This window comes from Phodopus roborovskii, unplaced genomic scaffold (assembly GCF_943737965.1).
Source record: "Phodopus roborovskii unplaced genomic scaffold, PHOROB, whole genome shotgun sequence".
Classification (NCBI taxonomy): domain Eukaryota; kingdom Metazoa; phylum Chordata; class Mammalia; order Rodentia; family Cricetidae; genus Phodopus; species Phodopus roborovskii.
Window position 1 is genome coordinate 6,833,980 of NW_026126469.1, and position 21,539 is coordinate 6,855,518.

The window sequence follows — 21,539 nt, forward strand, 5'->3', positions numbered from 1 at the left end:
TCCCCAGAATACTCTGCCACCACAGAAAGTGCCTGCTCTCTTCTCTCTCCCTCATCATACCCCCTCCCATGTGCTGAGCTCTCTATAGGATAATGGAAGAGGAGAGAGCTACAGCCCCAAATCCTATACAATAAAGTGCCTCTTAAGACTGCCTGATGAGTTTTATTTATTTATTTTATTTTTTGGCAATTGCCAAGACAAGGTTTCTCTGTGAAACAGTCCTAGCTGTCCTAGAACTCAACTCTGTAGACCAAGTTAGCCTCGAACTTTCAGAGATTCGCCTGCATTTGCCTCCCGGGTAGGTGCTGGGATTAAAGGCATGAGCCACCACTGTCTGGTACCTGATGAGTTTTAATCTGTTGGGAAGATGTGCCTCATAGCATCTAGGCACAAGATGGTCTAGGTATGAGCAACCACTACCTTTATGTCAGCTGCACAAAGGTGGACTTGGCAAAGTTTATTCTAAGAACACAGAGGCCATTCCACCCATGATCCTGGGCAGGTCCTAGAAGGATGAGGTGGGTTTTAGTGCGTTTTCCTGCTAGTCTGGATGCTCTTGGGGAAAGGCTGAGGGGACAGCCAGAGCTGCAGCAGGATGACAGCATGGCATATGTGTAGGGAGGCAGAACTGAAGGATGTGGATGGATACGTGTTCCAGGAAAGCTCAATGAGTCCCAGCACCAGCAACCTGGGAATGAGAAATGGATCTTATCCGTTTCAAGGCCTGAAGCTCTTGAACTTCTCAACCCTAGACCCACCATCCTCTTCTAGGGTCATGGCTTTGGGAGGAGGAATTCCCTAGCCCTTTCCCACTCTCCCAGGTTGTCCCTGCCAGTACCTGAGCAGGTGTGTGAGCCAGCGTGCAGGCATGGCCCACAGGAGGTAGGGCAGTGTGTGGAAATACCAGACATAAAACTGGTAGTGGAGGGAGCGGCTAAAGCAGATGCCAATGAAGTTGGAGGTGAAGAGGGTAGAAACAATCTGTAATATGGTGGTTAAGGCTTTGGGCAGGAATTGAGGGGGCGGTGATGGATAAGGATTCAAAAAGAGGGGCAAAAGTTCTGGGGTCAGAAAGTACCCTGCCCTGGCTCTGCCATTCCCACACGCATGCCCCAGACAAACTTCTTAGCCTCTCTTGATCTGTCCCTCAGTTTAGTAGAGGGACAGGAATGCTTCCTTCGGTAAAATTAATCTGAGTACCTCCCCACCTCAGATAGATTTTACAGGCTAGGAGGTACAGACTCTTAGACAATACCAAGAACGTAGAGTTAGGAATAACCTGTGCTGAGATGTGTAAGGTGCTCAGTGCAGTGCTTGCTGGAGAGGGCAGGCTCTATGAATGGGCTCCTGTCTCTTCCAAAGTGGCGGGCTACCTAAGGCCAACAGACTAAGCCTCGATCTGCATTTGGACAGATCACAACTTACCTTTCCAAGATTTAAAGGATATGGTTAGGTGTGAGGGGTTGGGGTGGGAATTTCCTTTTGGAAGGATCCTTCAGCAGCGACAGAATATTCTCCCCCGTTCTGAAAAGAAGTCATTCAGATATTTAGCAAGCCCCAATTGTGTGCCAAATTCCAGATCAACCATCATGAACTTTACATCTCCCCCAAGTAGCTCTTGAGGCCTAAGTTCTTCACTCCATCCCCTGAATCTTCCCATAAAAGTAACCCTTGTTTCTTACCTGTGCCACCTACAGAGGGCAAACAGCAAGAGGAGGGTGAGATGGGCAGCCAACAGGGCCAGATGGAAGGCCCGATGCAGGAAGATGGCCTCAGGAAGGAAACGCCAGTTCACTGTCCATTGGAAGAGAAACTGACGGCCAAGGTCAAAGGAGCGGGATAGGTAGCCAATGGGGTTCTCCAGCAGGAAGGGCAGTCCCAGTATCACCTGAGGATGGGTGTGATGCTAGTAGAGCTGCTAAGGATGACCCCAGCCTTCAGGGTAATCTCTTGGGAGAGCACAGTGGGATAGAATCCCCCAGAAGCTTTTGTATTCCTCCAGGAGGTATCAGGAAGCCTCCTACTACCACTCCCCATCAGAGCCTGACACCACAGTAACATAGGAGGTGATCACACTGCCTTCCTCAAGAATTCACCAGATCGTGTGTGTGTGTGTGTGTGTGTGTGTGTGTGTGTGTGTGTGTGTGTGTGTCGGGAGAGAGAAGTATTTAGAGAGAGAATTTCCCTATATATCCCTGGCTGGCCTGGCACTTGCTATGTAGACCAGCCTGGCCTTGAACTCAGATCCACTGTCTCTGTCTCCCAAGTGCTAGGGTTAAAGATGTATGCCGCCATGCCCAGTTGCTTCACAAGGTCTTAAGCAGGCAGCTTTAGGAAGCCTCTCAGAGGCCTACCAAATTCGGTAGCCATGAAACCTAAAGCAGAGACAGTAGCTGCCCAGTTCAGAATCAACTCCAAACTCTTGTCTACTGTCTTTGAGGAAGCCTTAACAGATTTAAGGAGACCTGAAAGGGGAGGATGAAGAGGTACCTGAATGGCAGCACAGATGGCCAACTTGGGGAGGGCACCACGGAAGCCAAACTGAGTAAGGAGAAGGAATAGCAACCCAGGAGCGAAGAGTAGCACATTCATCTTCACAGAGACGGCCAAGCTGAAATGGACAACGGAGGGGAAGGTGTAGAGTCAGCTCCAGGACTGATCCTCCCCATATACGCCCTCCCCAAAGGTTTCTTTCCCCAGGCCAGGAGGCACCAGGATGTGGGCCCCATCCAGAACTGGTAGAGGGACATAAGATAGCCCTTGAGGAGGCTGGGAGGAAGGGAATGACACTTATTCCCTGTATTCAGACTAACACATACTGAGTAACATATTTACAATGTTCAAGGGCCAACTCCAACAATGGATGCCACTGGGGACAAGATGGGATGAAAGTACGGGGAAAGAGGGACTTCCTACAGATCTTGGACTTGTTCAGGGAGGCCCAGAATGACCTCCATTATCTAAACACTCTTTATGCCCTTTGCCAGAAGGGAGAGGCACTGACCTGAAGCAGCAGCAGCCCCAGCCCCAGTAGTGTGCCAGGAAGAGGTTGATGCTTAGGAAGAGCAATGCCATAGCCACTGGGTCATTGAAGAGCCGTAGTACAAAGATGGAATGGACACGGTAAGAGGCACAACACATGAAGAAAAAGACGAAGGGAGGTACCTAAAGGGTGAGCACCAAGGTCAGCTCCCCGAACCTGAGTCATCTCCATCGCCCACTTCAGGCCTGAGCCAGGTGGTCCTATAGCATAGACTCACCTTGGAAGTCTGGTGGTATATCAAGAAAACGAGCAGCAAGTTGACAAGGTAGAGCACAGCAAAGATGTTCTGGGCCATGGGGATGTCAGTGCCCTGGCCAGTTGCATAGTACAGCACCATAAAGGTATACACAAAACCAGCGGGGTAGCTGGAAAATGAAAGGGAACATGAGCCTAGGCCAAGGCAATCAGCTTGGTACCCTCCCAGTCCATCACAATCTCCTCAAACCCCTATTCTCACTCACACAAGAGGTCCAGTGTCACCCTTTAGCTGTGTGTAGTCATATGTGCCATTGATGACACCCTCCACCTGGGCCATGTAGGCTTTCCAGTCAATCTCTGTGTCTGAAAGAAGATACCATGATCTAGTTACTTGTGAGTGCAGAACTTGCCAGCCTCTAACCCCCATGCCTTCAGACCACAAAGAGTTCTTATTCCTAGGTCCTTCTTCCATTACTATCCCTTATCTAACTGCACATGGTGCATTCTGTGTGTGTGTGTGTGTGTGTGTGAAGGCCAGGGCTTGACATTTAGTGTTTTCCTCCATCACTTTCTACCGTGTGTGTGTGTGTGTGTGTGTGTGTGAGACGCATGCATGCATGTATACACATATATGCCATCATATGTCAGAGTCTAGCTAGTCAGTACCTGCTAAGCTGTCCCCTTACGATCTTTCTTCCTACTCCAAACTTACTCTCCTTCATGGGTTCCTTGAATAGTACAATACATTTCTCTCCTTTTCAGTTCTTCTTTTTTTTTTGGGGGGGGGTTGTTTTTTAAGACAGTGTTACTCTGTGTAGCCCTGGCTGTCCTGGAACTTTCTCTGTAGAACAAGCAGGCCTGGCCTCAAGTTTAGAGAGCCACTTGTCTCTGCCTCCTAAATCCTGGGATTAAAGATATACACCACTATTGCCTGGCTTCCTTCCTAGTTTTGTTTTGTTTTTCCCCAGTGACTTATTTATTTTTATTTTATGTGTACTGGAGTTTTGCCTGTATGTATTTCTGTGTTAGGGTATCAGATTCCCTGGAGTTGGGAGTTACAGACAGTTGTGAGATGCCATATTGGTATTAGGAATTGAACCTGGGTCCTCTAGAAGAGCAGTTAGTACTCTTAACCACTGAGCCATCTCTCCAGCCCTTCTTTTCATTTCTTAAAAAGAAACAGACTTACACACACTCTTTTGTGTGTTCATATGCACATGTATGGGCGCACATATATGTGGGTGTGTATGCATGTATGTGTACATAAGTGTGGAGGCTAGAAGTTAATGCTATCTTTCTTGAATACTCCTCTCATTAAAACAACAATAAAAAAACCCTAGGGTCTTTATGAAGCCAGCTATGGTGCCCACCTTTAATCTCAACACTTAGGAGTCAGAAGCAGGCAAATAGATCTATGTAGATATCTGTGAGTTTGAGGCCATCCTGGTCTACATGGCAAGTTCTAGGGCAGTTTAGAACTATAGTGAGAGCGGGGTTTTTTGTTTTGTTTGTTGTTTGTTTTATTTTGCTTTTTAAAAGTAGACTGATCCTGGAAAAAAGACACCAGTAATACCTAATGGACTCAAGTGGACACAAAATTCTTCAGTCTTCTAAAGGACTTTCAAGACACATGAATTAAATGCATGAAAAAACCAGATCTGGATCTGGGAGAGGGAAATGACTGTCTAAGGACACAGACAAGCAACAGCAAATTAACTTTGGTCAAAACTGACTTCCAGGCGGCTTATGTTTTCTTAGCAGGCTGGATTTTAAAAGCAGAGGGCAGTCTCTAGGATCACCTCCTTCCGTTTGGGATAGGGATTATGATCACTTTTCTGGAAAGCGGGCTTGGGGTTCGGATAAAGAATATGGGTTTGAATGATGAATGAATGTTCAGTAATCTAGTATGCGTCAAGGGTTCGGGTCTCCCTCCCTCCCTCCAGTTCGCTCCCCTTTAGTGAACTCACATGCCACCCTGTGAATGACCCAGAAGGTGATGCCCACCTCTGCTAGGCAAAGGCAGGAGGCCACCAACAGTGTGTAGCGTGGCTCCCGCAGCAGAAGGCGGCATTCTTGCCAGGCCCGCCGTAGCCATTGTTTCCAGAGTCCCGCCGGCTGGGAGACAGAACCCGGCGGGCCGCGTTTCCGCAGCCCCGCAGCCATCTTGACGGTGCGCCACTCTGTGGTCCCACCACCCGGGAAAACCAACCCTGAGACACTAGGTTCCGCTCCCCGCCCTGGGCATCCTCTCAAACTAAACGCTGATCCGAGTAACAGAAATCCTTGTTTATTCCATTGCAGTTTATTCCTTCTAACCGGGCGTAGGGCGTCAGAGTTTCTAGCTAAAAATTGTTCACTGCGTACATATTTAGTGCCTATTTTATGCAGTGGTGAGAGATATTTGCCCCGAATAAAAATAAGATAGCTTAGAACTCATCTCCTTTAGAGGACTACACGCTGTTGTATTAAGAATATTCACACACTTCTCGGCGTATGTACCGTACAGAGCACGTGAACGCTAATGTGTCAGAATCTTTGCCCAGAAAATAACAGTTCAGGCCTCTTTTCCAAGCCCCGTTTTCCACTTAGCCTGTGTCGAGAGTCACTGTGTTCACGGTAGAGGGCAGAGCTACTTTCTGCGTTCCTTCCGCCTTCCTTCGGGTGATCCAATCGTCTCGGGAAGGAAATTTTAATTAATCAGGTTTCTTAATGGAAAGGGCTGTTGAAACCGAACACGAGAGGACCCAGTGGTGAGCCTGGGTGAGTCTGACGCGAGGAATAGTGGTCGAGTCGTGATGGATAGCACGTTAAGGAACCAAGCAATTCAGCTTTCCAGCCGGAAGACTTTCAAAACAGAGCTTAGAAGATGACGGAAGTTCCACGTGTTCGTGGAGAGCAGCTGCAGGGGAGGGCGGAGTCACAGGCTCCTCCTCCCGGATTTTGCCTCGGCGATTGGGCTCCTAAGCCCCGCCCTGGCTGCTGCGCAGCCCAGAGCATGGCCTCTCCCCGGCCTTCGGTGTCCTCTCCGGACTTACCCGAGCGGAACTTGCAGTACCGCGAAGTTCAGTATTGGGACCAGCGCTACAAAGATGCGGCCGACTCTGGCCCCTACGAGTGGTTCGGGGACTTCGCTTCCTTCCGTGCTCTCCTAGAGCCGGAGCTGTGTCCTGAGGACCGTATCCTCGTGCTAGGTGGGTAGTCCCGGTGCTGTCCCAGCCAGGGGTCACTGGCCAGACCTCATCCGCTTTCTTCCCTTCTGCTTTCACCTGTACGAGGATACCCAGGTTCGGAGCCAAGACTCGGTCGGTACCTTCACAGAAATAAGAGATCGCCAGTACTCTGGAAAAAGTGTCTCAGCGAGGGGTATGGCCCGGTTCCAGACACTAGAGGCAGTCTTAGGACGCCCGAGAGCTCATCTCTGTGAACCTACTTCAAGTACCAACATAACTGACTATGTTTAACCTAGGACAAGTCTTGGGTCCATTGTGTGCTTCATTTTCCATTTCTAGAAATGGGATTGTGATTTTTTTTTTTTTCTGGATTAAATCAGGTTCAGGCACCTCGAGCAAAACACCTAGTTTTCTTTTTGCTCCAATGGGTACCCGGAGCTATTGTCGGTAAAGGGAGTTACCACTTCTCTGAGCCCCAACTGAAACTTGGTCCTAAACACTAATAGGGTAGAATAACGCCCCCTGTGTCTGATGGAGAATTGCAGCTGAGGTAGATGCTAGCATGCAAAACAGATCTCTGTGAGGTCCAGCTGTGCCATTTGGTATGTGTCTCCCATTGTCAGCAGCTGGAAACTCTTAGAATAAGTTTGAATGAATACAGTTGCCTTCCAAATATAGTTTTTAAAAGTTTTTGTTCAGTAGAAGCCTGTATACATCTTGTCTTGTTTTGTTTGTGTAATCCTGGCTAGCCCAGAACTCTTAGATCTACCTGCTTCTGCCTCTAAAGCCTATACAATTTAAAGTGAAATACTAGATAACGATAAAAAGGATATCTCTCATACACATAGTATATAGGTCAAATCTCTGAATTAGCGGTCAGCCTGCTCTATGCAGCAAGTTCCAGTACAGCTATAGCTACATAGAGATACTTTGTTTTAACAAAGCAAAACATAAATAAATAAGAAAATGGAAACTTACAAATCAGATGGGGGGGGCTGTTTTTTATTACAGGGTTTCTCTGTGTAGCTCTGGCTGTCCTGAAACTCACTCTGTAGACCAGGCTGGCCTCAAACTCACAGAGATCTGCCTGTCTCTGCCTCCTGCTTAAAGGTGTGTGCCACCACTGCCTGGACTACATAGATTGTTTTTTAGTGACTAGACAAGCATATGAAATATCTAGACCAATACCTGGAAAAATCATCACGTGTTTTCAGAGCTTCCACATAATTTCTCCCCACTAGAAGTAAACAGTTTCTTAAATTCTGTGGTCATATACTATTGTGCTTATCTGTAGACTTACCTTAGGACTATGTTTATCAAACTTTAGTGCCTTTCAAAATTAACTAGCAAACTAGCACTACCCTGAGATTCTAATTCCAGGGAAGTCTAAGATGGATTTTAGCTATCTTTTTTTCCTTTTGTTGAAATAGGGTCTTGGTATGTAGACTGACAGGCCTAATTTACTAACTAGGACAGACTAGCCCTGAACTTGACAACCACACTCCACCTCTACCTCCCAAGTGTTGGGATTGCAGATGGGTACTGGCCAGCCTGGCTTCAGGACTCCATTTCCAGCAATCTCCACAGCCAATTGTCATGCTACTGGTGGGCAGGACACAGCATTGAAATCTTCTTAACAGGAGGTGTCCCTTTGCTGGATGGAAGGGATGAAAAGTCTAAATATAAAAGTTAAGGTTTCCAGAAAGCTTAGATCTTCAAGATCTAAAAACAGGACTCAGAATTTGGGGAATCACCTATATTACATTTCATTCAACAGATGAGTACCTGGCAGGTGCCAGGCAATCAATTTCTAAAGCTGAGTAACAAGTGTTAAGAGTCATTGTGGGGCTGGCTGTTGGTGGTGCACGCCTTTAGTTCCAGCACTGGAGGCAGAGGCAGGTGGATCTCTGTGAGTTCAAGGCCAGCCTGGTCTATAAGAGCTAGTTCCGGGACAGCCTCCAAAGTCACAGAGAAACCATGTCTCAAAAAAACCAAGGGAAAAAGAGAGAGGGAGCGAGAGAGAGAGAAAGATTGATTCTACTGTGAGTCATTGCCTTAGGTTGAGTTCCCCAGAAAGGATGTCAACAAGGAGATTCATGTCCAAGTCATTTGTCCAGTACTAGCTTCCAGGAGAAATTGATAAGAACGAGGGAAGGCAAGAAGATAAAATGTGATCTCTGGCAAAATGTCCCCAAGAAAAATCTGAAGCATCACAGATGAAAACCATTAGAAACAAAACATACTGAAACCTGGGGACATACCAAAACTTACAAAAGGGCTACAAGGGCCTAGGAAGAACGCAGACTGTGTCTGCTGCCATCATGTGACATATAATAAAATGAGGGTGCTCTCTGACTTCAGGGTCTCTAGTTCTGCTGCCTTACCTTGCAGCAGACAGGAGAGGTAATTAGAACTCTGTAATAACTATGTAGTGAATTACAGACTACTGGTCACACTATTGTAGCCCAAGCTGGAGGATCACCACTGGACTTGCATGGGCCTCTTGAAAACTGAAAGGCAGTTGAATAAGGTATTTAAAAGCTCTGGCTTGGCTTGAGACAGGTGTGGCCCTAAATTCTGACTCATCTCTGACTCTGTGACCTTGGAAAGTTCCTTATCTATTTTTTTTCTTGATTTCTCCATCTAAAAACTGGAAATGATAAAGTACTATTTCTGCATGAGTCTATGTTGAAAATAAACTGAGGTAATTCTTACAAATTAGTGTCATACTGAGTGTTCAGTGACCATTAATTGTAATTATTTGGAGGGAGGGCTAGTTGGTTGAGTTCTTGCCTAACATTCAGGCCTAGCGTTCAGGAAACTCTGGGTTCAATTCCTGACATCACATAAATTGGGAATGGTGGTACACATCTGAAATGCCAGGGCTCCAGAGGTAGACATAAGATTAGAGTTCAAGATGGTTCTCAACTGTATAGCCAGCCTATCTAAAAAGAAAATACTTTTAACAGTGTATAGCCCAGGTTGGCTTGGAACTCAAGAGGTCTGCCTGTTTCTGCCTCCTGAGTGCTTGGATTAAAGGCTTGTTTTTGATTTTTGAAGCATAGTGTTATATAACATAGGCTGGCCTGGAACTCATTATGTAGATGAAGCTGGCCTTGTATTCCTAACCTCAGGATTCTATGACACAGATAAGGATTCAAAGCAGTCTGGATCCCAAGGAGAGATCCCCAGAAGACTGGCCACAGGAAGACCTGCAAGAGACCACTGCATCTTTTAAAGCAGGGATGCCCATTGAGCTGTGTATCCACCTTCATAATCTCCCCATCCCTCTCCCTGCCTCTGCCCTTTTAGGCACTGCACTCTTTTGGTGATGGTGGTGGTTTTGTTTTTGAGATGGGGGTGGCCTCCAACTCTCAGAGTCTGCCTGCCTCTGCCTCCCAAGTGCTGGAATTAATGGAGTGTACCACCATTCCCAGTTTAGAGACTGCATTGTAGACACTTTACCCCAGACTCCCCTGCCCCCTACCTCACCCCTGCCTCCCAAGATACTGCTTGTTTCTCAGCTCTTCTGAGGAGAGGCTGTAGTGAGTATCTCTGAAGTTCTTAACAGCCCACCTGAAGTAGGGTCAGTTACCCACCTAGTCTGTCCCTCATTACATATGGTAGCTGTGATTCTGCATTTGCTCTTCCCATCTGGGTACAAGCCAAGCTCCTGGACAGCAGGCACTTAGAAATAACACCAAAACAACAAACACCCAAGGTCTCATGTAGCCTAGGCTGGCTTTGAGTTTGCTGTGTAGCCAAGGATGACGCCTGCCCCTCCTGCTGAGCTTATAGACATGCACTGCTGCATTCTGTTTATGTGTCAATGAGGATCTAGCCCATGGCTTTGTGCCTGCTAGGAAAGAATTCTCTTCATTCAGCTACTTCTCCAGAGCAGGTACTCTATGAGCAGAGACTAAAGTGGAGTGATACATATGTTTAGTACAGTGGATGAGTCTCTGCATGTTTCCACCTAGTTTTCCCTTAGTTTATCAGCTTTGCCTTGGACATCAAAGTGAGATTCTAACCCCTAACATGTCATCTTCCAGGGGTTGTTATTTTCCAAGGTCCTCTAAAAGGTTAGCGATATCAATAGAGTAATAGTATTATGGTCCTAGTGATGCCAATATTTCATACATTCTGAATTTGAGGAAACTGGAGTCCAATGATTTTAGTTCTTAAATTTAGTGCATTGCATCTGGGTAGACTAGCTCCTGACTATTCTTGCCATTCTCTTAAATGGAAATTCCAAGTTCTTGGTACTGAAGCAGCTTACCCTAGTCCACATAGCTGAGAATGACAGTTTGTGCCTAAGTCTGAGATTCTATAACTCAACAGTGTTCTGTACCGTTGCTTTAAATACTTGGATTGGAGAGAAAATGGGGCCAACAGTGGATAAATAACCATGGAACATGAGAACTAAAGTTAACCTAACACTTTTGCTACCCATCACACCCCGTGGCAGGTTGCGGAAACAGTGCCCTGAGCTACGAGCTATTCCTTGGAGGCTTCCCAAATGTGACCAGCGTGGATTACTCTCCAGTAGTGGTGGCAGCTATGCAAGTTCACTATGCCCAGGTGCCCAGTCTACGATGGGAGACCATGGATGTGCGAGCATTGGACTTCTCTAGTGGTTCCTTTGATGTTGTACTGGAGAAGGGCACACTGGATGCCCTGCTGGCCGGGGAGCGGGATCCCTGGAATGTATCTTCTGAAGGTATCCACACTTTGGACCAGGTGCTGAGTGAGGTAAGGAAGCAACAAGACAGAAGATCGAGATGCAGGAGGGGTGCGGGGTGAGGCACTGGGGAGGTTAAGAGCACTGACTGCTTTTCCAGAGGTCCTGAGTTCAATTCCCAGCAACCACATGGCTCACAACCATCTATAATGAGATTGGTACCCTCATCTGGCTTGCTGGATGCAAGCAGAAAACTATATACATAATGAATAAATAAATCTTAAAAAAAAAAAAAAAAAAAAGTGCTGGGAAAGGCTTGAACTTTCAAGAGAATGGAAGAACCCAGAAATCAGAAAGTGAGACTTGGAGCCAGGCAATGGTGGCACTTGTCTTTAATCCCAGCACTCAGGAGGCAGAGGCAAGTGGATCTCTGTGAGTTTGAGGTCAGCCTGGCCTATAGAGCGAGTTCCAGGACAGCACTGTCTCAAAAAACGAAAGAGAGAGAGAGAGTGAGGCTTCAAAAGTATAGTTTTCTGAAGAACATGAGACTGAAGTGACTGCACTACAAAGGCCTGTGGTTGGGTACAGTTGGATACTGGCTTGACATAGGGAAGAGGTAGTAGTAGCCAGGTTCTAGACAGGTGACACAGATTGGGAAAGTGAGTAACCGGTAGGAGAGCAATACCTCTTGCATGTTCCACCCTGTCCAAAATTGAGCCCTATAAAGAATAACCAAAAGAGGGCCTTGTGGTGGTGGCACACGCCGTTAACCCCAGCACTTGGGATGCAGAGGCAGGCGGATCTATGTGAGTTCCAGGCCAGCCTGGTCTACAGAGTGAGTGCAGGCTCCAAAGCTACAGAGAAACCTTGTCCAAAAAACAAAAACAAAAAAGAATAACCAGATGCAGAGGTGGCTTACTCTGCACCAGAAAGCCTGAACTACTGGGTGTGGAGTGGTATCTAAGGTTTGACTAGGAGGTCATTGTGGGTAGTACTGACCTTCGAGAGCCTGGAGATGATTCTGCACTGATGCTTCTCTGTCTGCCTTGCAGGTGAGCCGGGTGCTGGTTCCTGGAGGCCGGTTCATCTCAATGACTTGTGCGGGTCCCCACTTTAGGATCAGACACTATGCTCAACCTCGTTATGGCTGGTCACTGCAGCATACAACCTATGGCAGTGGTTTTCATTTCCACTTTTACCTCATGCATAAGGGCAGAGAGCTCACTGTGGCCCAGCTGGCCCTGGGGGCCCAGATCCTGTCACCCCGCAGTCCTCCTGCCTCACCTTGCTTTCTCCAAGACTCTGATAATGAGGACTTCCTCAGTGCCATTCATCTGTGAGACCGAAATCATGGTCTCCAAGCCCTCCTGTCTAGGGAGCTGGAATTCCCAATTTGGAGCTTGGGAATTGGTTACTGGGTTCTCAAATCCCAGAGGTCTCATGCATAAAACAGTGCTGGTGGGTTGGATAAAGCCCATGTCAACCAATATAGTATGGGTCTAACTAAGTCCCAGATCCCAGACTTCTAGGTTTTGTTTGTTTGTTTCTATAGGGTTCCCCCACCTCCTCTGACATACTGAGTGACCTATGACTTTACCTTTTGGGCTAAAGATCAACACAGCTCCTCTACAAACCATCCAGCCTTGGGCATTCCCATCCAACCTGGATTTATCCATAAGAGACTAAAGATCTTGAATTTACATTGCTCGTGCTTCTGATCCCAGCCCAGTCCCACACTGTCCATCTGTCCAGCTAAGGCTGTACATGTACTTAAGGAGGCCACATAGTCAAGATGTTCCCACACAAGGGTGCCTGCTAGTGCTCACTTGGCAACCCTTCCCCACCAGGAACTTGTACCCAAGATTCTCCACACCTGTCTCCCAGCAGACTGAAGTAGCAGACACACATGCACACACACTCACACACATGGAGGTCTGTGTTTATTCACACACTCCTGTTACATTGAGGATGAAGAAACATTTTTACAAAGGACAACCCTGGGTTAAAAACATCTTCAGGTCCACAGGTGTCATCCAAAGGTACTGAGCAGTCTCCATTTGGGTTCCCAGGGATAGCATGAAGGGGTCCAAGGTAAAATCAGATCTGGGCCCTTAAAAGGTACCTTGGGAAGAAGGAGTCTCCCAATGAGTCTCCTGGGGTCAGGTTTGGACAGACTGGCCATGTGGTTAGTTACCATGTTAGGGCTTGTCCTATCCCAGTCTCAACACCTGTTCTATCTGCCAGGCGCAGAAGAGCTTGGCGGAGGCTGTGGGGGAAGGGCACAAGCCATGAGAGGAGCCAGTAAACAAAGAATCGGATATAAAAATACAAATGTGCTGAGGAAGTCCCTTAGAAAGAGGCTAGGGTCACGCCAGACGAGGATACAGTTGAGGAAAGGCCCAAAGGGCTAGGCTGAGGTGGGTAGGAAGCTCATGCAAATATGCAGCCAAACCTCCCTGGCCGCGCAGTCCGACGCCGCCGCAGCTGTCCGGGCTGCAGACCAGATTGATCAGAGGAGGGGCGGGGCAGGGGAGCCGTGCGGGAGGGGGCAGGCTGGGGGCCGTGGGTCTCTGTGTCGGTTCCGGTGTGCGGGGTGGAGCTGCGGCCCGAGGTTCTAAAGTGCATGAGTGCGTCGGCGGGCTCCGGGCTGGTCCGCACCACCACTACCGCCGCCGCCGTGGTGCTGAAGCGGACAGCTCCGGAGCGCCTGGCAGCGGCGGTAGCAACACTGACCCCGCGGCGGCGTGGCCCTGCAGCCCCCGCCCGCAGGCACCTCGGCCCGGGCGGGGGTGCGCCGGCAGCCGCATCGCCGGCCCGTGCTCCTGGCCGCTGCGGGGCTGGGCCCGGAGCCCGCCGCCAGAGCCGGCGCGTCTACACTCCGGACGGAGGCTTCTCCCCCATCCCCTTCAGCACGTCGTCTATCCGGTCATCCTCGATCACCACTGCGCAAGGAGAAAGCGCATCAGCCGCGTGGTCTCGGGGGGCGGCGGCGAGAGTGGGGCCCGTGTCCTCACACCCCGCGCAAATCTACTCTACTGCCTATGTTCCCGCGACACTACTCGAAAACCCATGCCCTCCTCACCCGAACTCTCCCGCAGACCCTACCTGGTACCAAATCTACTCCCTGTGTGGGAACACCCCTCTTCCAAAGACTCCCAGTGCGAACCCTCCCGTCGCCTGAGACTTCCTCCATCTAAACTATTCAGAAATCTCTCCCTTCGACAGAGACCCCTCCTCAAACTGGGCTCTGATAAAACTGCCACCTGATGTGACCCTTTCCTCCACCTGAATCCGTTCTGATGCTGGCATCCGGAGTTCCTTCCCCATGCAAACAAGACAACCGAACCTTTGGCCTCCCTGCCCTCCAGCAGCATCCACCTGCTCATCTTAGCCCAAGCAATCGGCCCACCATCCTGCGTTCTCATTGCCAAGCATCCCCAAATACCCTAGGCGGCCCCTCCCCCCTCGACCAGGAGCCAGAACTCTTTTTTTTTTTTTTTTTTTTTTTTTTTTTCCCCAGAAGTGGCAAGCTTCGAATCCGGGACACTGTATTCCCGGGAGAGGGAAAGAATGGGACAACTCCACAGCAGGGACCCTCCCCACCCCGGGCGGGTACGCAGCTGGCTGAGCTGGTCTGCGGCAAGAGCAGTTGCCACTTGACAGGGAACGGCAGCCTGAGGACGCTGGGCGAAGGATTTCTGGGTCAGGCGGCGACTCCGGGCCCGGGCCGCGTACCTCTCTTGGCTCGGCCGATCTGGCCCAGCTTGGGGGGCCGCTTGGCCTGGTTGCCGGCGAAGAAGGAGTTGGTGTCCTGCAGGCGGCAGCTGAAAGAGAGGTCGGAGCCCTCTGGGTCTGCGCCGAAGCGGCCCATCTTGTCCTCGCCGTAGGGTAGGATCTCGGACATGGCGGGCACCGGGCGGGCTAGGGACTGCGGCGGGGCACGGGCAGAGGCTAGCTGCCGGACCGGCCCTAGCTCAGCAGGGGAGCCGGCGGAAGGATGAAGTCATACAGCATCCGGGACTGCGGTGCCGAGCGGGGCCTCCTCCCCCGCGCCTCCGCCTCCCGGGCCGCTGGGCAGGCGGCGGCGGCAGCGGCGGGGACCGGGCGGGGGCGGGGCGGGGGCGGCGGCGGCGGCGAGAGCGGAATGACGATGAGCGCCCAACTGCGGCAGAGAACGGCAGGCGGGGCGCGGTGGAGGCGGGGCGGGCACCGGCCAGCGGAAAGGGGCGGGGCCCAGCGGTCCGAGCGAGCCCGGTGATCCCTGGAGTGGAGCGTGCAGCGGAGGGAGGCTCCCGCGATGTGGCCCGGAATGGCCGCCACGTGGGCCCGGGGAACCGCAGCGGCCGGTGCAGGCGATAGATAGCAGAGAGCGGGTAGCCTAGTGCTTAGGGAAGAAGGGGAGGGTCCGACGCCGCGGCTAGGGAAGAGCGCCAAAAGCTGGGGGCGCAGCAGAGCCTCGGAAGGAGGCGGCCAGACTGGCAGTGGACACGGCCCGGACTCTGAAAGGAGCCTGGAAAGGGCGGAATACGCGTGAAAAGAGGGGAAGGTACCAGGCGACAGGAGCGCGGGAAGAGCTCGGGCCTGGGGGTGGTGCCACAGTGGTCGGCGCGTCCCCAGATCCTAGTGCTCGCTCGCAGGTCCCCAGCAGTTGGTCAATTTGTATTCGACTGTCTCTGCATCTGTCAGTCTACGTCTGCGCATCTGATCTGGTCTCTGCGTGTCGGGTTTGGACTTTCTGTATCTGCCCCCATACCCGGCCCCTGTCTGAGTACCATTGGGTCTGTCCCCCGAGACTGTGTTGCGGCCTTTCAGTAGGATCTTAACACCGCAACCGCAGCGTGCACCCGAGTAGTAGACTCCCCACAAACCCTAGGCCCGGTGTTGGCGCCAAAATCCAGGCTCAAAGCGCCAGTCGCTCCACGCGGTTCCCTGAGCCCTGGAGGCTAGCTCTAGCTGGCAGTGTGGGAGAAATGAATGGCAGCATCGCGGCGGGCGCCCTGGTTGCGGATGACGCAGGGAAGCCCGGAGTGCCTGAGCACGAGGCGCGCGCTAGTAAGCGTCGGGACGGGCAGGGTGTCCCCCGCCCTTGTTGCTGGGGCCCGGGGTTGAGTCCTCCTCTCACTGCCCCCCACGGATCAGAACACGCACACTTCCCTTTACCTCTTAACCGCCCCCCCCCCGCAATCCCCGCCCCTGCTCGGCTAGCAGTCAGCTTCCGCGTCACCCGCTCTCTGGCGCGAGAGGGCTCTGTCGCAATCACTGGCCTTGGGAGGGAGGGTGTGTCTCATTCACTCACAGTGAAGAGCTGGCAAAGATAATAATGACGCTGTTGGTTCTGTCCAAGCAAGACACCTTCCCTTTAGTCCGCCAAATCATGCCGCTAGTGAGATTGCTGGGTGCCAGTTTTCCTTCCTTCAACACCACTTATTCGGGTGTTAATTGCAAAGGAATCTTCTGTCAGACGAGGCCTGGGAGATAGGGAGGATGTGCAGGGAGTGGGGGAGAGGGGACTGCCTCAGTGTTACCTGACCAGAGGTTTCTTCTAACACTCTTTCTGTTCTCAGCCGCCAGTTGGGCTGGGGACCACCAGCTGGGCCCTGTGGTGAGAAGGTCCCTGACATCTGGAAGGAAGAAAGGAGTAACTGGGTGACTAGAGAACCCAGAATACCCCCCTCCCCTCGGATGTTGCACACTGATGGGTTTCAATCCGTAATGTGCCATTTTCTGAATGACCTTGAATGGAAGGTTCAATATCATGTTATGTTTTTAAATGATTTGTGCTGGTCCTGGTGATTTCATCACTCAACCAGGCTGGTTTCTGTGAGTCTACAGCCAGCTGAGTCTGCATAATGAATTCTGAGTTCTGAGCTAGCCTAGGCTACATAGTGAGACTCTGTCCTAAAACAAACCAAAAATGAAAAAGATCAATTTCTACTTGTATAACTTTAGGAAAATAAAGAAAACCACATAAAACCTTGGCTGGTTATCCACGTCTTCCCCAGTGAGTGTGTGTCACATATATGCACCTCTCTTAGCCGGTGCTCCAGTCTAAACAGAGAAAACAGAGTCTGCTTACTAAGGCCAGTTTTGTAGATGAAGAGCTCAACAGTGTTGTTTCAGGAACTGAGTAGCCCTTCACCTAAGCTGCTCTACAAGGAACCCAGTGATCCCATATTGTATGGGAACTAAAGCAAATCTCCTTTCTCTAGAGAGAGATAAGGATGATAATTTAACCTGGAATTCATTCATTCGTTTTTCTAAAAGACAGGGTCTTGCTGTGTAGCCTGAACTAGTCTGAAACTTGTTATGCAGTTCAGGTATGCCCCCTAGCCTCAGCCTCCAATAATTCTGGGAGTTCATGGGTATGCTGCCAACTCAGATGGTCAGATCGTTTTTATTGATGTTTTGTTTTGTTTGAGATGGTCTCACTATGTAGCTTTGACTGACTTGGAACTTGTTATATAGGCAAGGCTAACCTTGAACCTCCCAAACCTTAAATAATAATTTCAACTAATCTATTCTTGTCTCTCTGTGCATGCTGGATTGTAGTTAAACAAAAGACCTAAGTGTTGTAAAGACATAGTAATACTGATTGTACATAAGTTCCATGTGTTATCAAAGTGTGAGGAAAATTCCTTATATTCTGATCTTCTATGCAAAAGTGTGATGCTCTTGGCCCCTAAGGGGTCAAATTTGGAGTATTGTAATAGCACTTTGAGGTTTTTGTTTTGTTTGTTTGTTTGTTTTGTTTTTATTGAAAACCCCTTACCTGGGGCATAGTAGCATACCCCTGTACCCAGCACTCAGAAAGTGAAGAAGGAAGATCATAAGCAGCCTGGACTATATAGTGAGTTCAAGGCCAGCCTGGACTACATTGAGAACCTGTCTCAAAAAAAAAAAAAAAAAAAAAAAAACCAAGAGTTGGAGGTAAAGCTCAGTGATACAGCAGCTTGCACAATATGCATAAGGCTCTGAGCTGGCTCTCCAGTCTGGAGACGCACCACCAACAAAGCCCCAGTGATGATAGAATCTGTTTACCAAGGATCACACCGGAACCCCAGACACATCAGTTGACTTTGGTAGACTGCAGTAGTGATGAGTGAGTTTGAAGTCCTCATTCAAATCAGAACCCTGCCTTATATTTATTTATTATTTGATTTGGGGCAGCTTGTTGAATTTCCCAGTATCTTAGGTTTCTCATTTGTAGTACAGGGAAATTATATAAGTGGGATATATTTTATTAGATTGTAAAGATTAAATTCACAAGTAAAATGTATGGAAATGGTAGCAGTTATTATACAAACACAAAGAGCTTGAAAGTAACATCAGGCTTGTTTGATCGTTCAGTAAGTAGAGGTATGTGCTGTCAAGATTGACAACCCTGATTCCCCATGATGGAAGGAGAGATGCCCAGTTGTCTTCTGACTTCTACATGTGTGCTATGGTATGTGCAAACATACATATAATGAATAAATCGTGTTTAAAAAAATGAACTAATACCATCATTGGGCATTCATACTAAACATTTAGTTTACATCTGTCTGATATTTTTTCAACCTTGGGTAGTGGTGCACAGGCAGGCAGATTTCTGTAAATTCAAGGACAGCGTGGTCTACAGAGCTAGTTCCAGGACAAGCTCCAAAGCTACAGAGAAACCCTGACTCAAAAAACAACAATATCAACCTGAGCCTGCATGAATTCATTTTGCTTTATAAAAATGAATTTAAAAATCCCCTCTTCTTTTAATTTTTAATGGTAGTTTTCCTTATCAATTATTCCTCTTCTATCATTTGCACGTGGTGCATAGTGTCCTATTGTATGGATATTTGAGTTATTCAACAAGACTTCTATATTTATACATTATTTCCTCCCTATTTTAGGGGATATTATAAATAGTGCAGTGATGAACAATTGTAGAAAAAAATAACAATATTTTGTAGCTCTCCCAACACAGAAGTAGAGCCTATTTTCCCATCCGTGAGTCTGACTTTGACCATAGGATTTGCCTGCCCTGTGGGGACACTAGCAAATATAATGAAGCAAAGATTCTGAAAGATAGCTGTATGCCGGAGCATGACCCCATTTTTTGTTGTTGTTGGTGAGAGCTCTAATGATGAGTAGCTCAATTTTTCTTTTTCTTTTTTTGTCACTTTATAGCTACTTAGGATTTGGCCATCCCAACAGAAGCCCAGGAAACAAATGCTGTCATCTAAGTATTCTAGACTATCCAGCCCCAGGCCTGAAGAACCATCCAACCAAACCATTGAACATGAAAAATATTTACTTTGATTTTTCCAGGCAAAGTTTCTCTGTGTAACCTTGGCTGTCCAGAGCTTGCACTATTTAGATAAAGCCTACCTCAGCCTTCCAAATGCTAGGATTGAAAGTGGGTACCACCACTGTCTAGTTTAGTTCTTACTTTAACCCATTAAATTTGATGTGGTTTGTTATGGAACAAAAGCTATTTGATACAAAAATCTTTTGGATAACATTTCCTGACATAATTTTCTAGAAGTAGACCTTCTGGATACGACTGTGTACACACATTTACACCTTTCATAGTACAAAGAAAATACCAATTTATGGGATGGAGAGATGGTTCAGAGGTTAAGAGCACTGACTGCTCTTCCAGAGGTTCTGAGTTCAATTCCCAGCAACCACATGGTGGCTCACAACCATCTATAATGAGATCTGGTGCCCTCTTCTGGCTTGCAGGCATACATGTAGGCAGAACATGGTATACATGATAAATAAATAAAATCTTTTTAAAAAAGAAAAAGAAAATACCAATTTATAAGCTAACTGTAGTCTATGGAGGTAACTGTATTCCCCATCTTTGTCAATACTGACCATTAGTGTTTCTTATCATCACGTCCACACTGTCTTTGTAAATTTAAGAGTGTTGCCCTTTCTCCCTTCATTCAAATCAAAGAGAAGGAAGACTGAAGGTTGGTAATGGAAAGCCAGGCTTGGTATTTCTACTAAACCAAATACCCTGGACATTGAGGAAGATAGGAAGTTTGAGGACAGCCTAGACTCCCTCCTAAGACCCTGCTACAAACAAATAAATTAAAGGTACATAGGAAAGGAAGAACATAGAAAGGAGGAAAAAATAGAATAGGGAAAATGGATGATAAACACAAAGGGAAGGTAATAGAATTAGAGAATGTATTTTGTAATACATGAAACTTAAAAATATAAACAGGAGCAGTTATGGGCCTAGAAACTAACTTTGATCATGAAGGAGAAATCGAACAAAATATTCAGATCTTTTGAATCTGAGAACACTGTAAAAGTACTAGATTCTCGTGTGTGGGTGGTTGCATTTAGTTCTCTGAGATTGGGATGGTTGTTTTTGTTTTACAGGCAAGGACAATTTAGTGCTGTTCAGTAACTTGATAAAGATGTCAGCTAATAAGAAATGGAGCCTAGATTTGAGTCCAAGTTAATCTGGTTTCAAAACAGATGTTTCTTCTTAGAGGAGATATGGTAAAAGAAAGAATAGCAGTAGTACTGGAAAAACATGGCTTCCTTTTGATTTACATTTCCAATCTGCTTTTCTGAAAGGAGTCAGAAGCCCTGAATTTGGATCCTAGCTCAGCCAATTAGTAACTGTGTCACAAGGATGAATGACTCTGTATATGTAACATATCCAGAATAGTTACCTTAGTTACTGTGAAGAGAAGAGACAACTTGACCAATACAACTTACAGGAGAAAGTGTTTAATGAAAGCTTGCAGTTTCAGATGGCAACTCCATGACCATCATGGTGGGGAGCACAGCAGCAGGCAGGCAGGTGTGGTGCTGGAGCAGGAGCTGAGAGGTAGCTGAGAGAGTGCTAAGGTCAGTGGCATACCTCCTCCAACAAGCCTACACTTCCTACTCCTTCCCCAGCAATTCCACAAGTTGGAATGAACCAAGTATTCAAATATATGAACCTGTGGGAGCTATTTTCATTCAAATCAACACACCCTGAAGTGCTGTATATACTTTATGGTTTGGGTTTCACTTCCCTTTCTTTCAGATACTGGGGATTGAACCTAGGGCCTTAAGTGTGCTAACAAGAGCTCTACTACTGATGACCCCCAGTTATCTTTCTCCTTTTGATTTTGTGACAAGAGTCTTCCAAGTCATTCAGGGTGCCCAGGCAGGCCATAATAAATTTGTTTATCCTTCTGAGCTGCTGGGATTGCTGATATGTACCACCAGATCTGACTCATTTGTCTTCCTTCCTTCCCTCCTTCCTTCCTTTCTTCCTTCCTTCTTTCCTTCTTTCCTTTCCCCCTCTTCTTTTCCTTTTCTTTCTTAGGCAGGGTCTCATATATACTAGGCTGGCCTCAAACTCACTGTATAGCTGAGGATGACCTTGAACAAATGGTCTTTCGGCTTCTACCTTCCAAGCATATACCACCTCATCTGATTCCAAAGTACTGAGTGTTCTTTGATG

At 48.0% G+C, this 21,539-nt stretch overlaps 3 protein-coding genes across 4 annotated transcripts in view; 1 reads left to right on the top strand and 2 right to left on the bottom strand.

Moving 5' to 3' along the window:
* Window positions 1-172: 172 nt before the first annotated feature.
* Alg3 (ALG3 alpha-1,3- mannosyltransferase) lies at window positions 173-5,420 on the bottom strand. Of its 2 annotated transcripts, none has more exons than XM_051191151.1 (9): window positions 5,209-5,420; window positions 3,505-3,604; window positions 3,261-3,408; window positions 3,005-3,165; window positions 2,491-2,611; window positions 1,683-1,888; window positions 1,447-1,524; window positions 839-982; window positions 173-688 (listed from the first exon to the last, which is right to left on the bottom strand). In XM_051191151.1, exons 1-9 carry the CDS (start codon window positions 5,402-5,404, stop codon window positions 526-528), a joined length of 1,317 nt encoding a protein of 438 aa, XP_051047108.1. In that variant the 5' UTR covers window positions 5,405-5,420; the 3' UTR covers window positions 173-525. The 2 variants fall into 2 exon arrangements, with proteins under 2 accessions (XP_051047108.1, XP_051047110.1); XM_051191153.1 differs by having other exon boundaries at window positions 174-688; window positions 5,246-5,386.
* Window positions 5,421-6,095: 675 nt separating this feature from the next.
* Window positions 6,096-21,539, top strand: part of Ece2 (endothelin converting enzyme 2) — a 32,312-nt gene continuing 16,868 nt past the window's right edge. Inside the window, exons 1-2 of the mRNA XM_051191156.1 lie at window positions 6,096-6,432; window positions 10,880-11,163. Of these exons, the coding sequence (XP_051047113.1) occupies window positions 6,108-6,432; window positions 10,880-11,163 (609 nt within the window). The 5' untranslated portion in view covers window positions 6,096-6,107. The remainder of the gene's footprint in view (window positions 6,433-10,879; window positions 11,164-21,539) is intronic.
* Window positions 13,011-15,186, bottom strand: Camk2n2 (calcium/calmodulin dependent protein kinase II inhibitor 2). Its single transcript, XM_051191157.1, has 2 exons — window positions 14,828-15,186; window positions 13,011-14,034 (listed from the first exon to the last, which is right to left on the bottom strand). The coding sequence occupies exons 1-2, from the start codon at window positions 14,994-14,996 to the stop codon at window positions 13,964-13,966; spliced, it is 240 nt and encodes a 79-aa protein (XP_051047114.1). The 5' UTR covers window positions 14,997-15,186; the 3' UTR covers window positions 13,011-13,963.

Coding starts and splice junctions, on each gene's coding strand:
- Alg3 (XM_051191151.1), bottom strand. CDS start 5,404: ATGGCTGCGGGGCTGCGGAAACGCGGCCCGCCGGGTTCTGTCTCCCAG. Junction 3,605..5,208: donor GGTCATTCACAGGGTGGCAT/GTGAGTTCACTA, acceptor ATCTTCTTTCAG/ACACAGAGATTGACTGGAAA. Junction 3,166..3,260: donor TATACCACCAGACTTCCAAG/GTGAGTCTATGC, acceptor CTCACCCTTTAG/GTACCTCCCTTCGTCTTTTT.
- Camk2n2 (XM_051191157.1), bottom strand. CDS start 14,996: ATGTCCGAGATCCTACCCTACGGCGAGGACAAGATGGGCCGCTTCGGC. Junction 14,035..14,827: donor GATCGGCCGAGCCAAGAGAG/GTACGCGGCCCG, acceptor CTCCTTGCGCAG/TGGTGATCGAGGATGACCGG.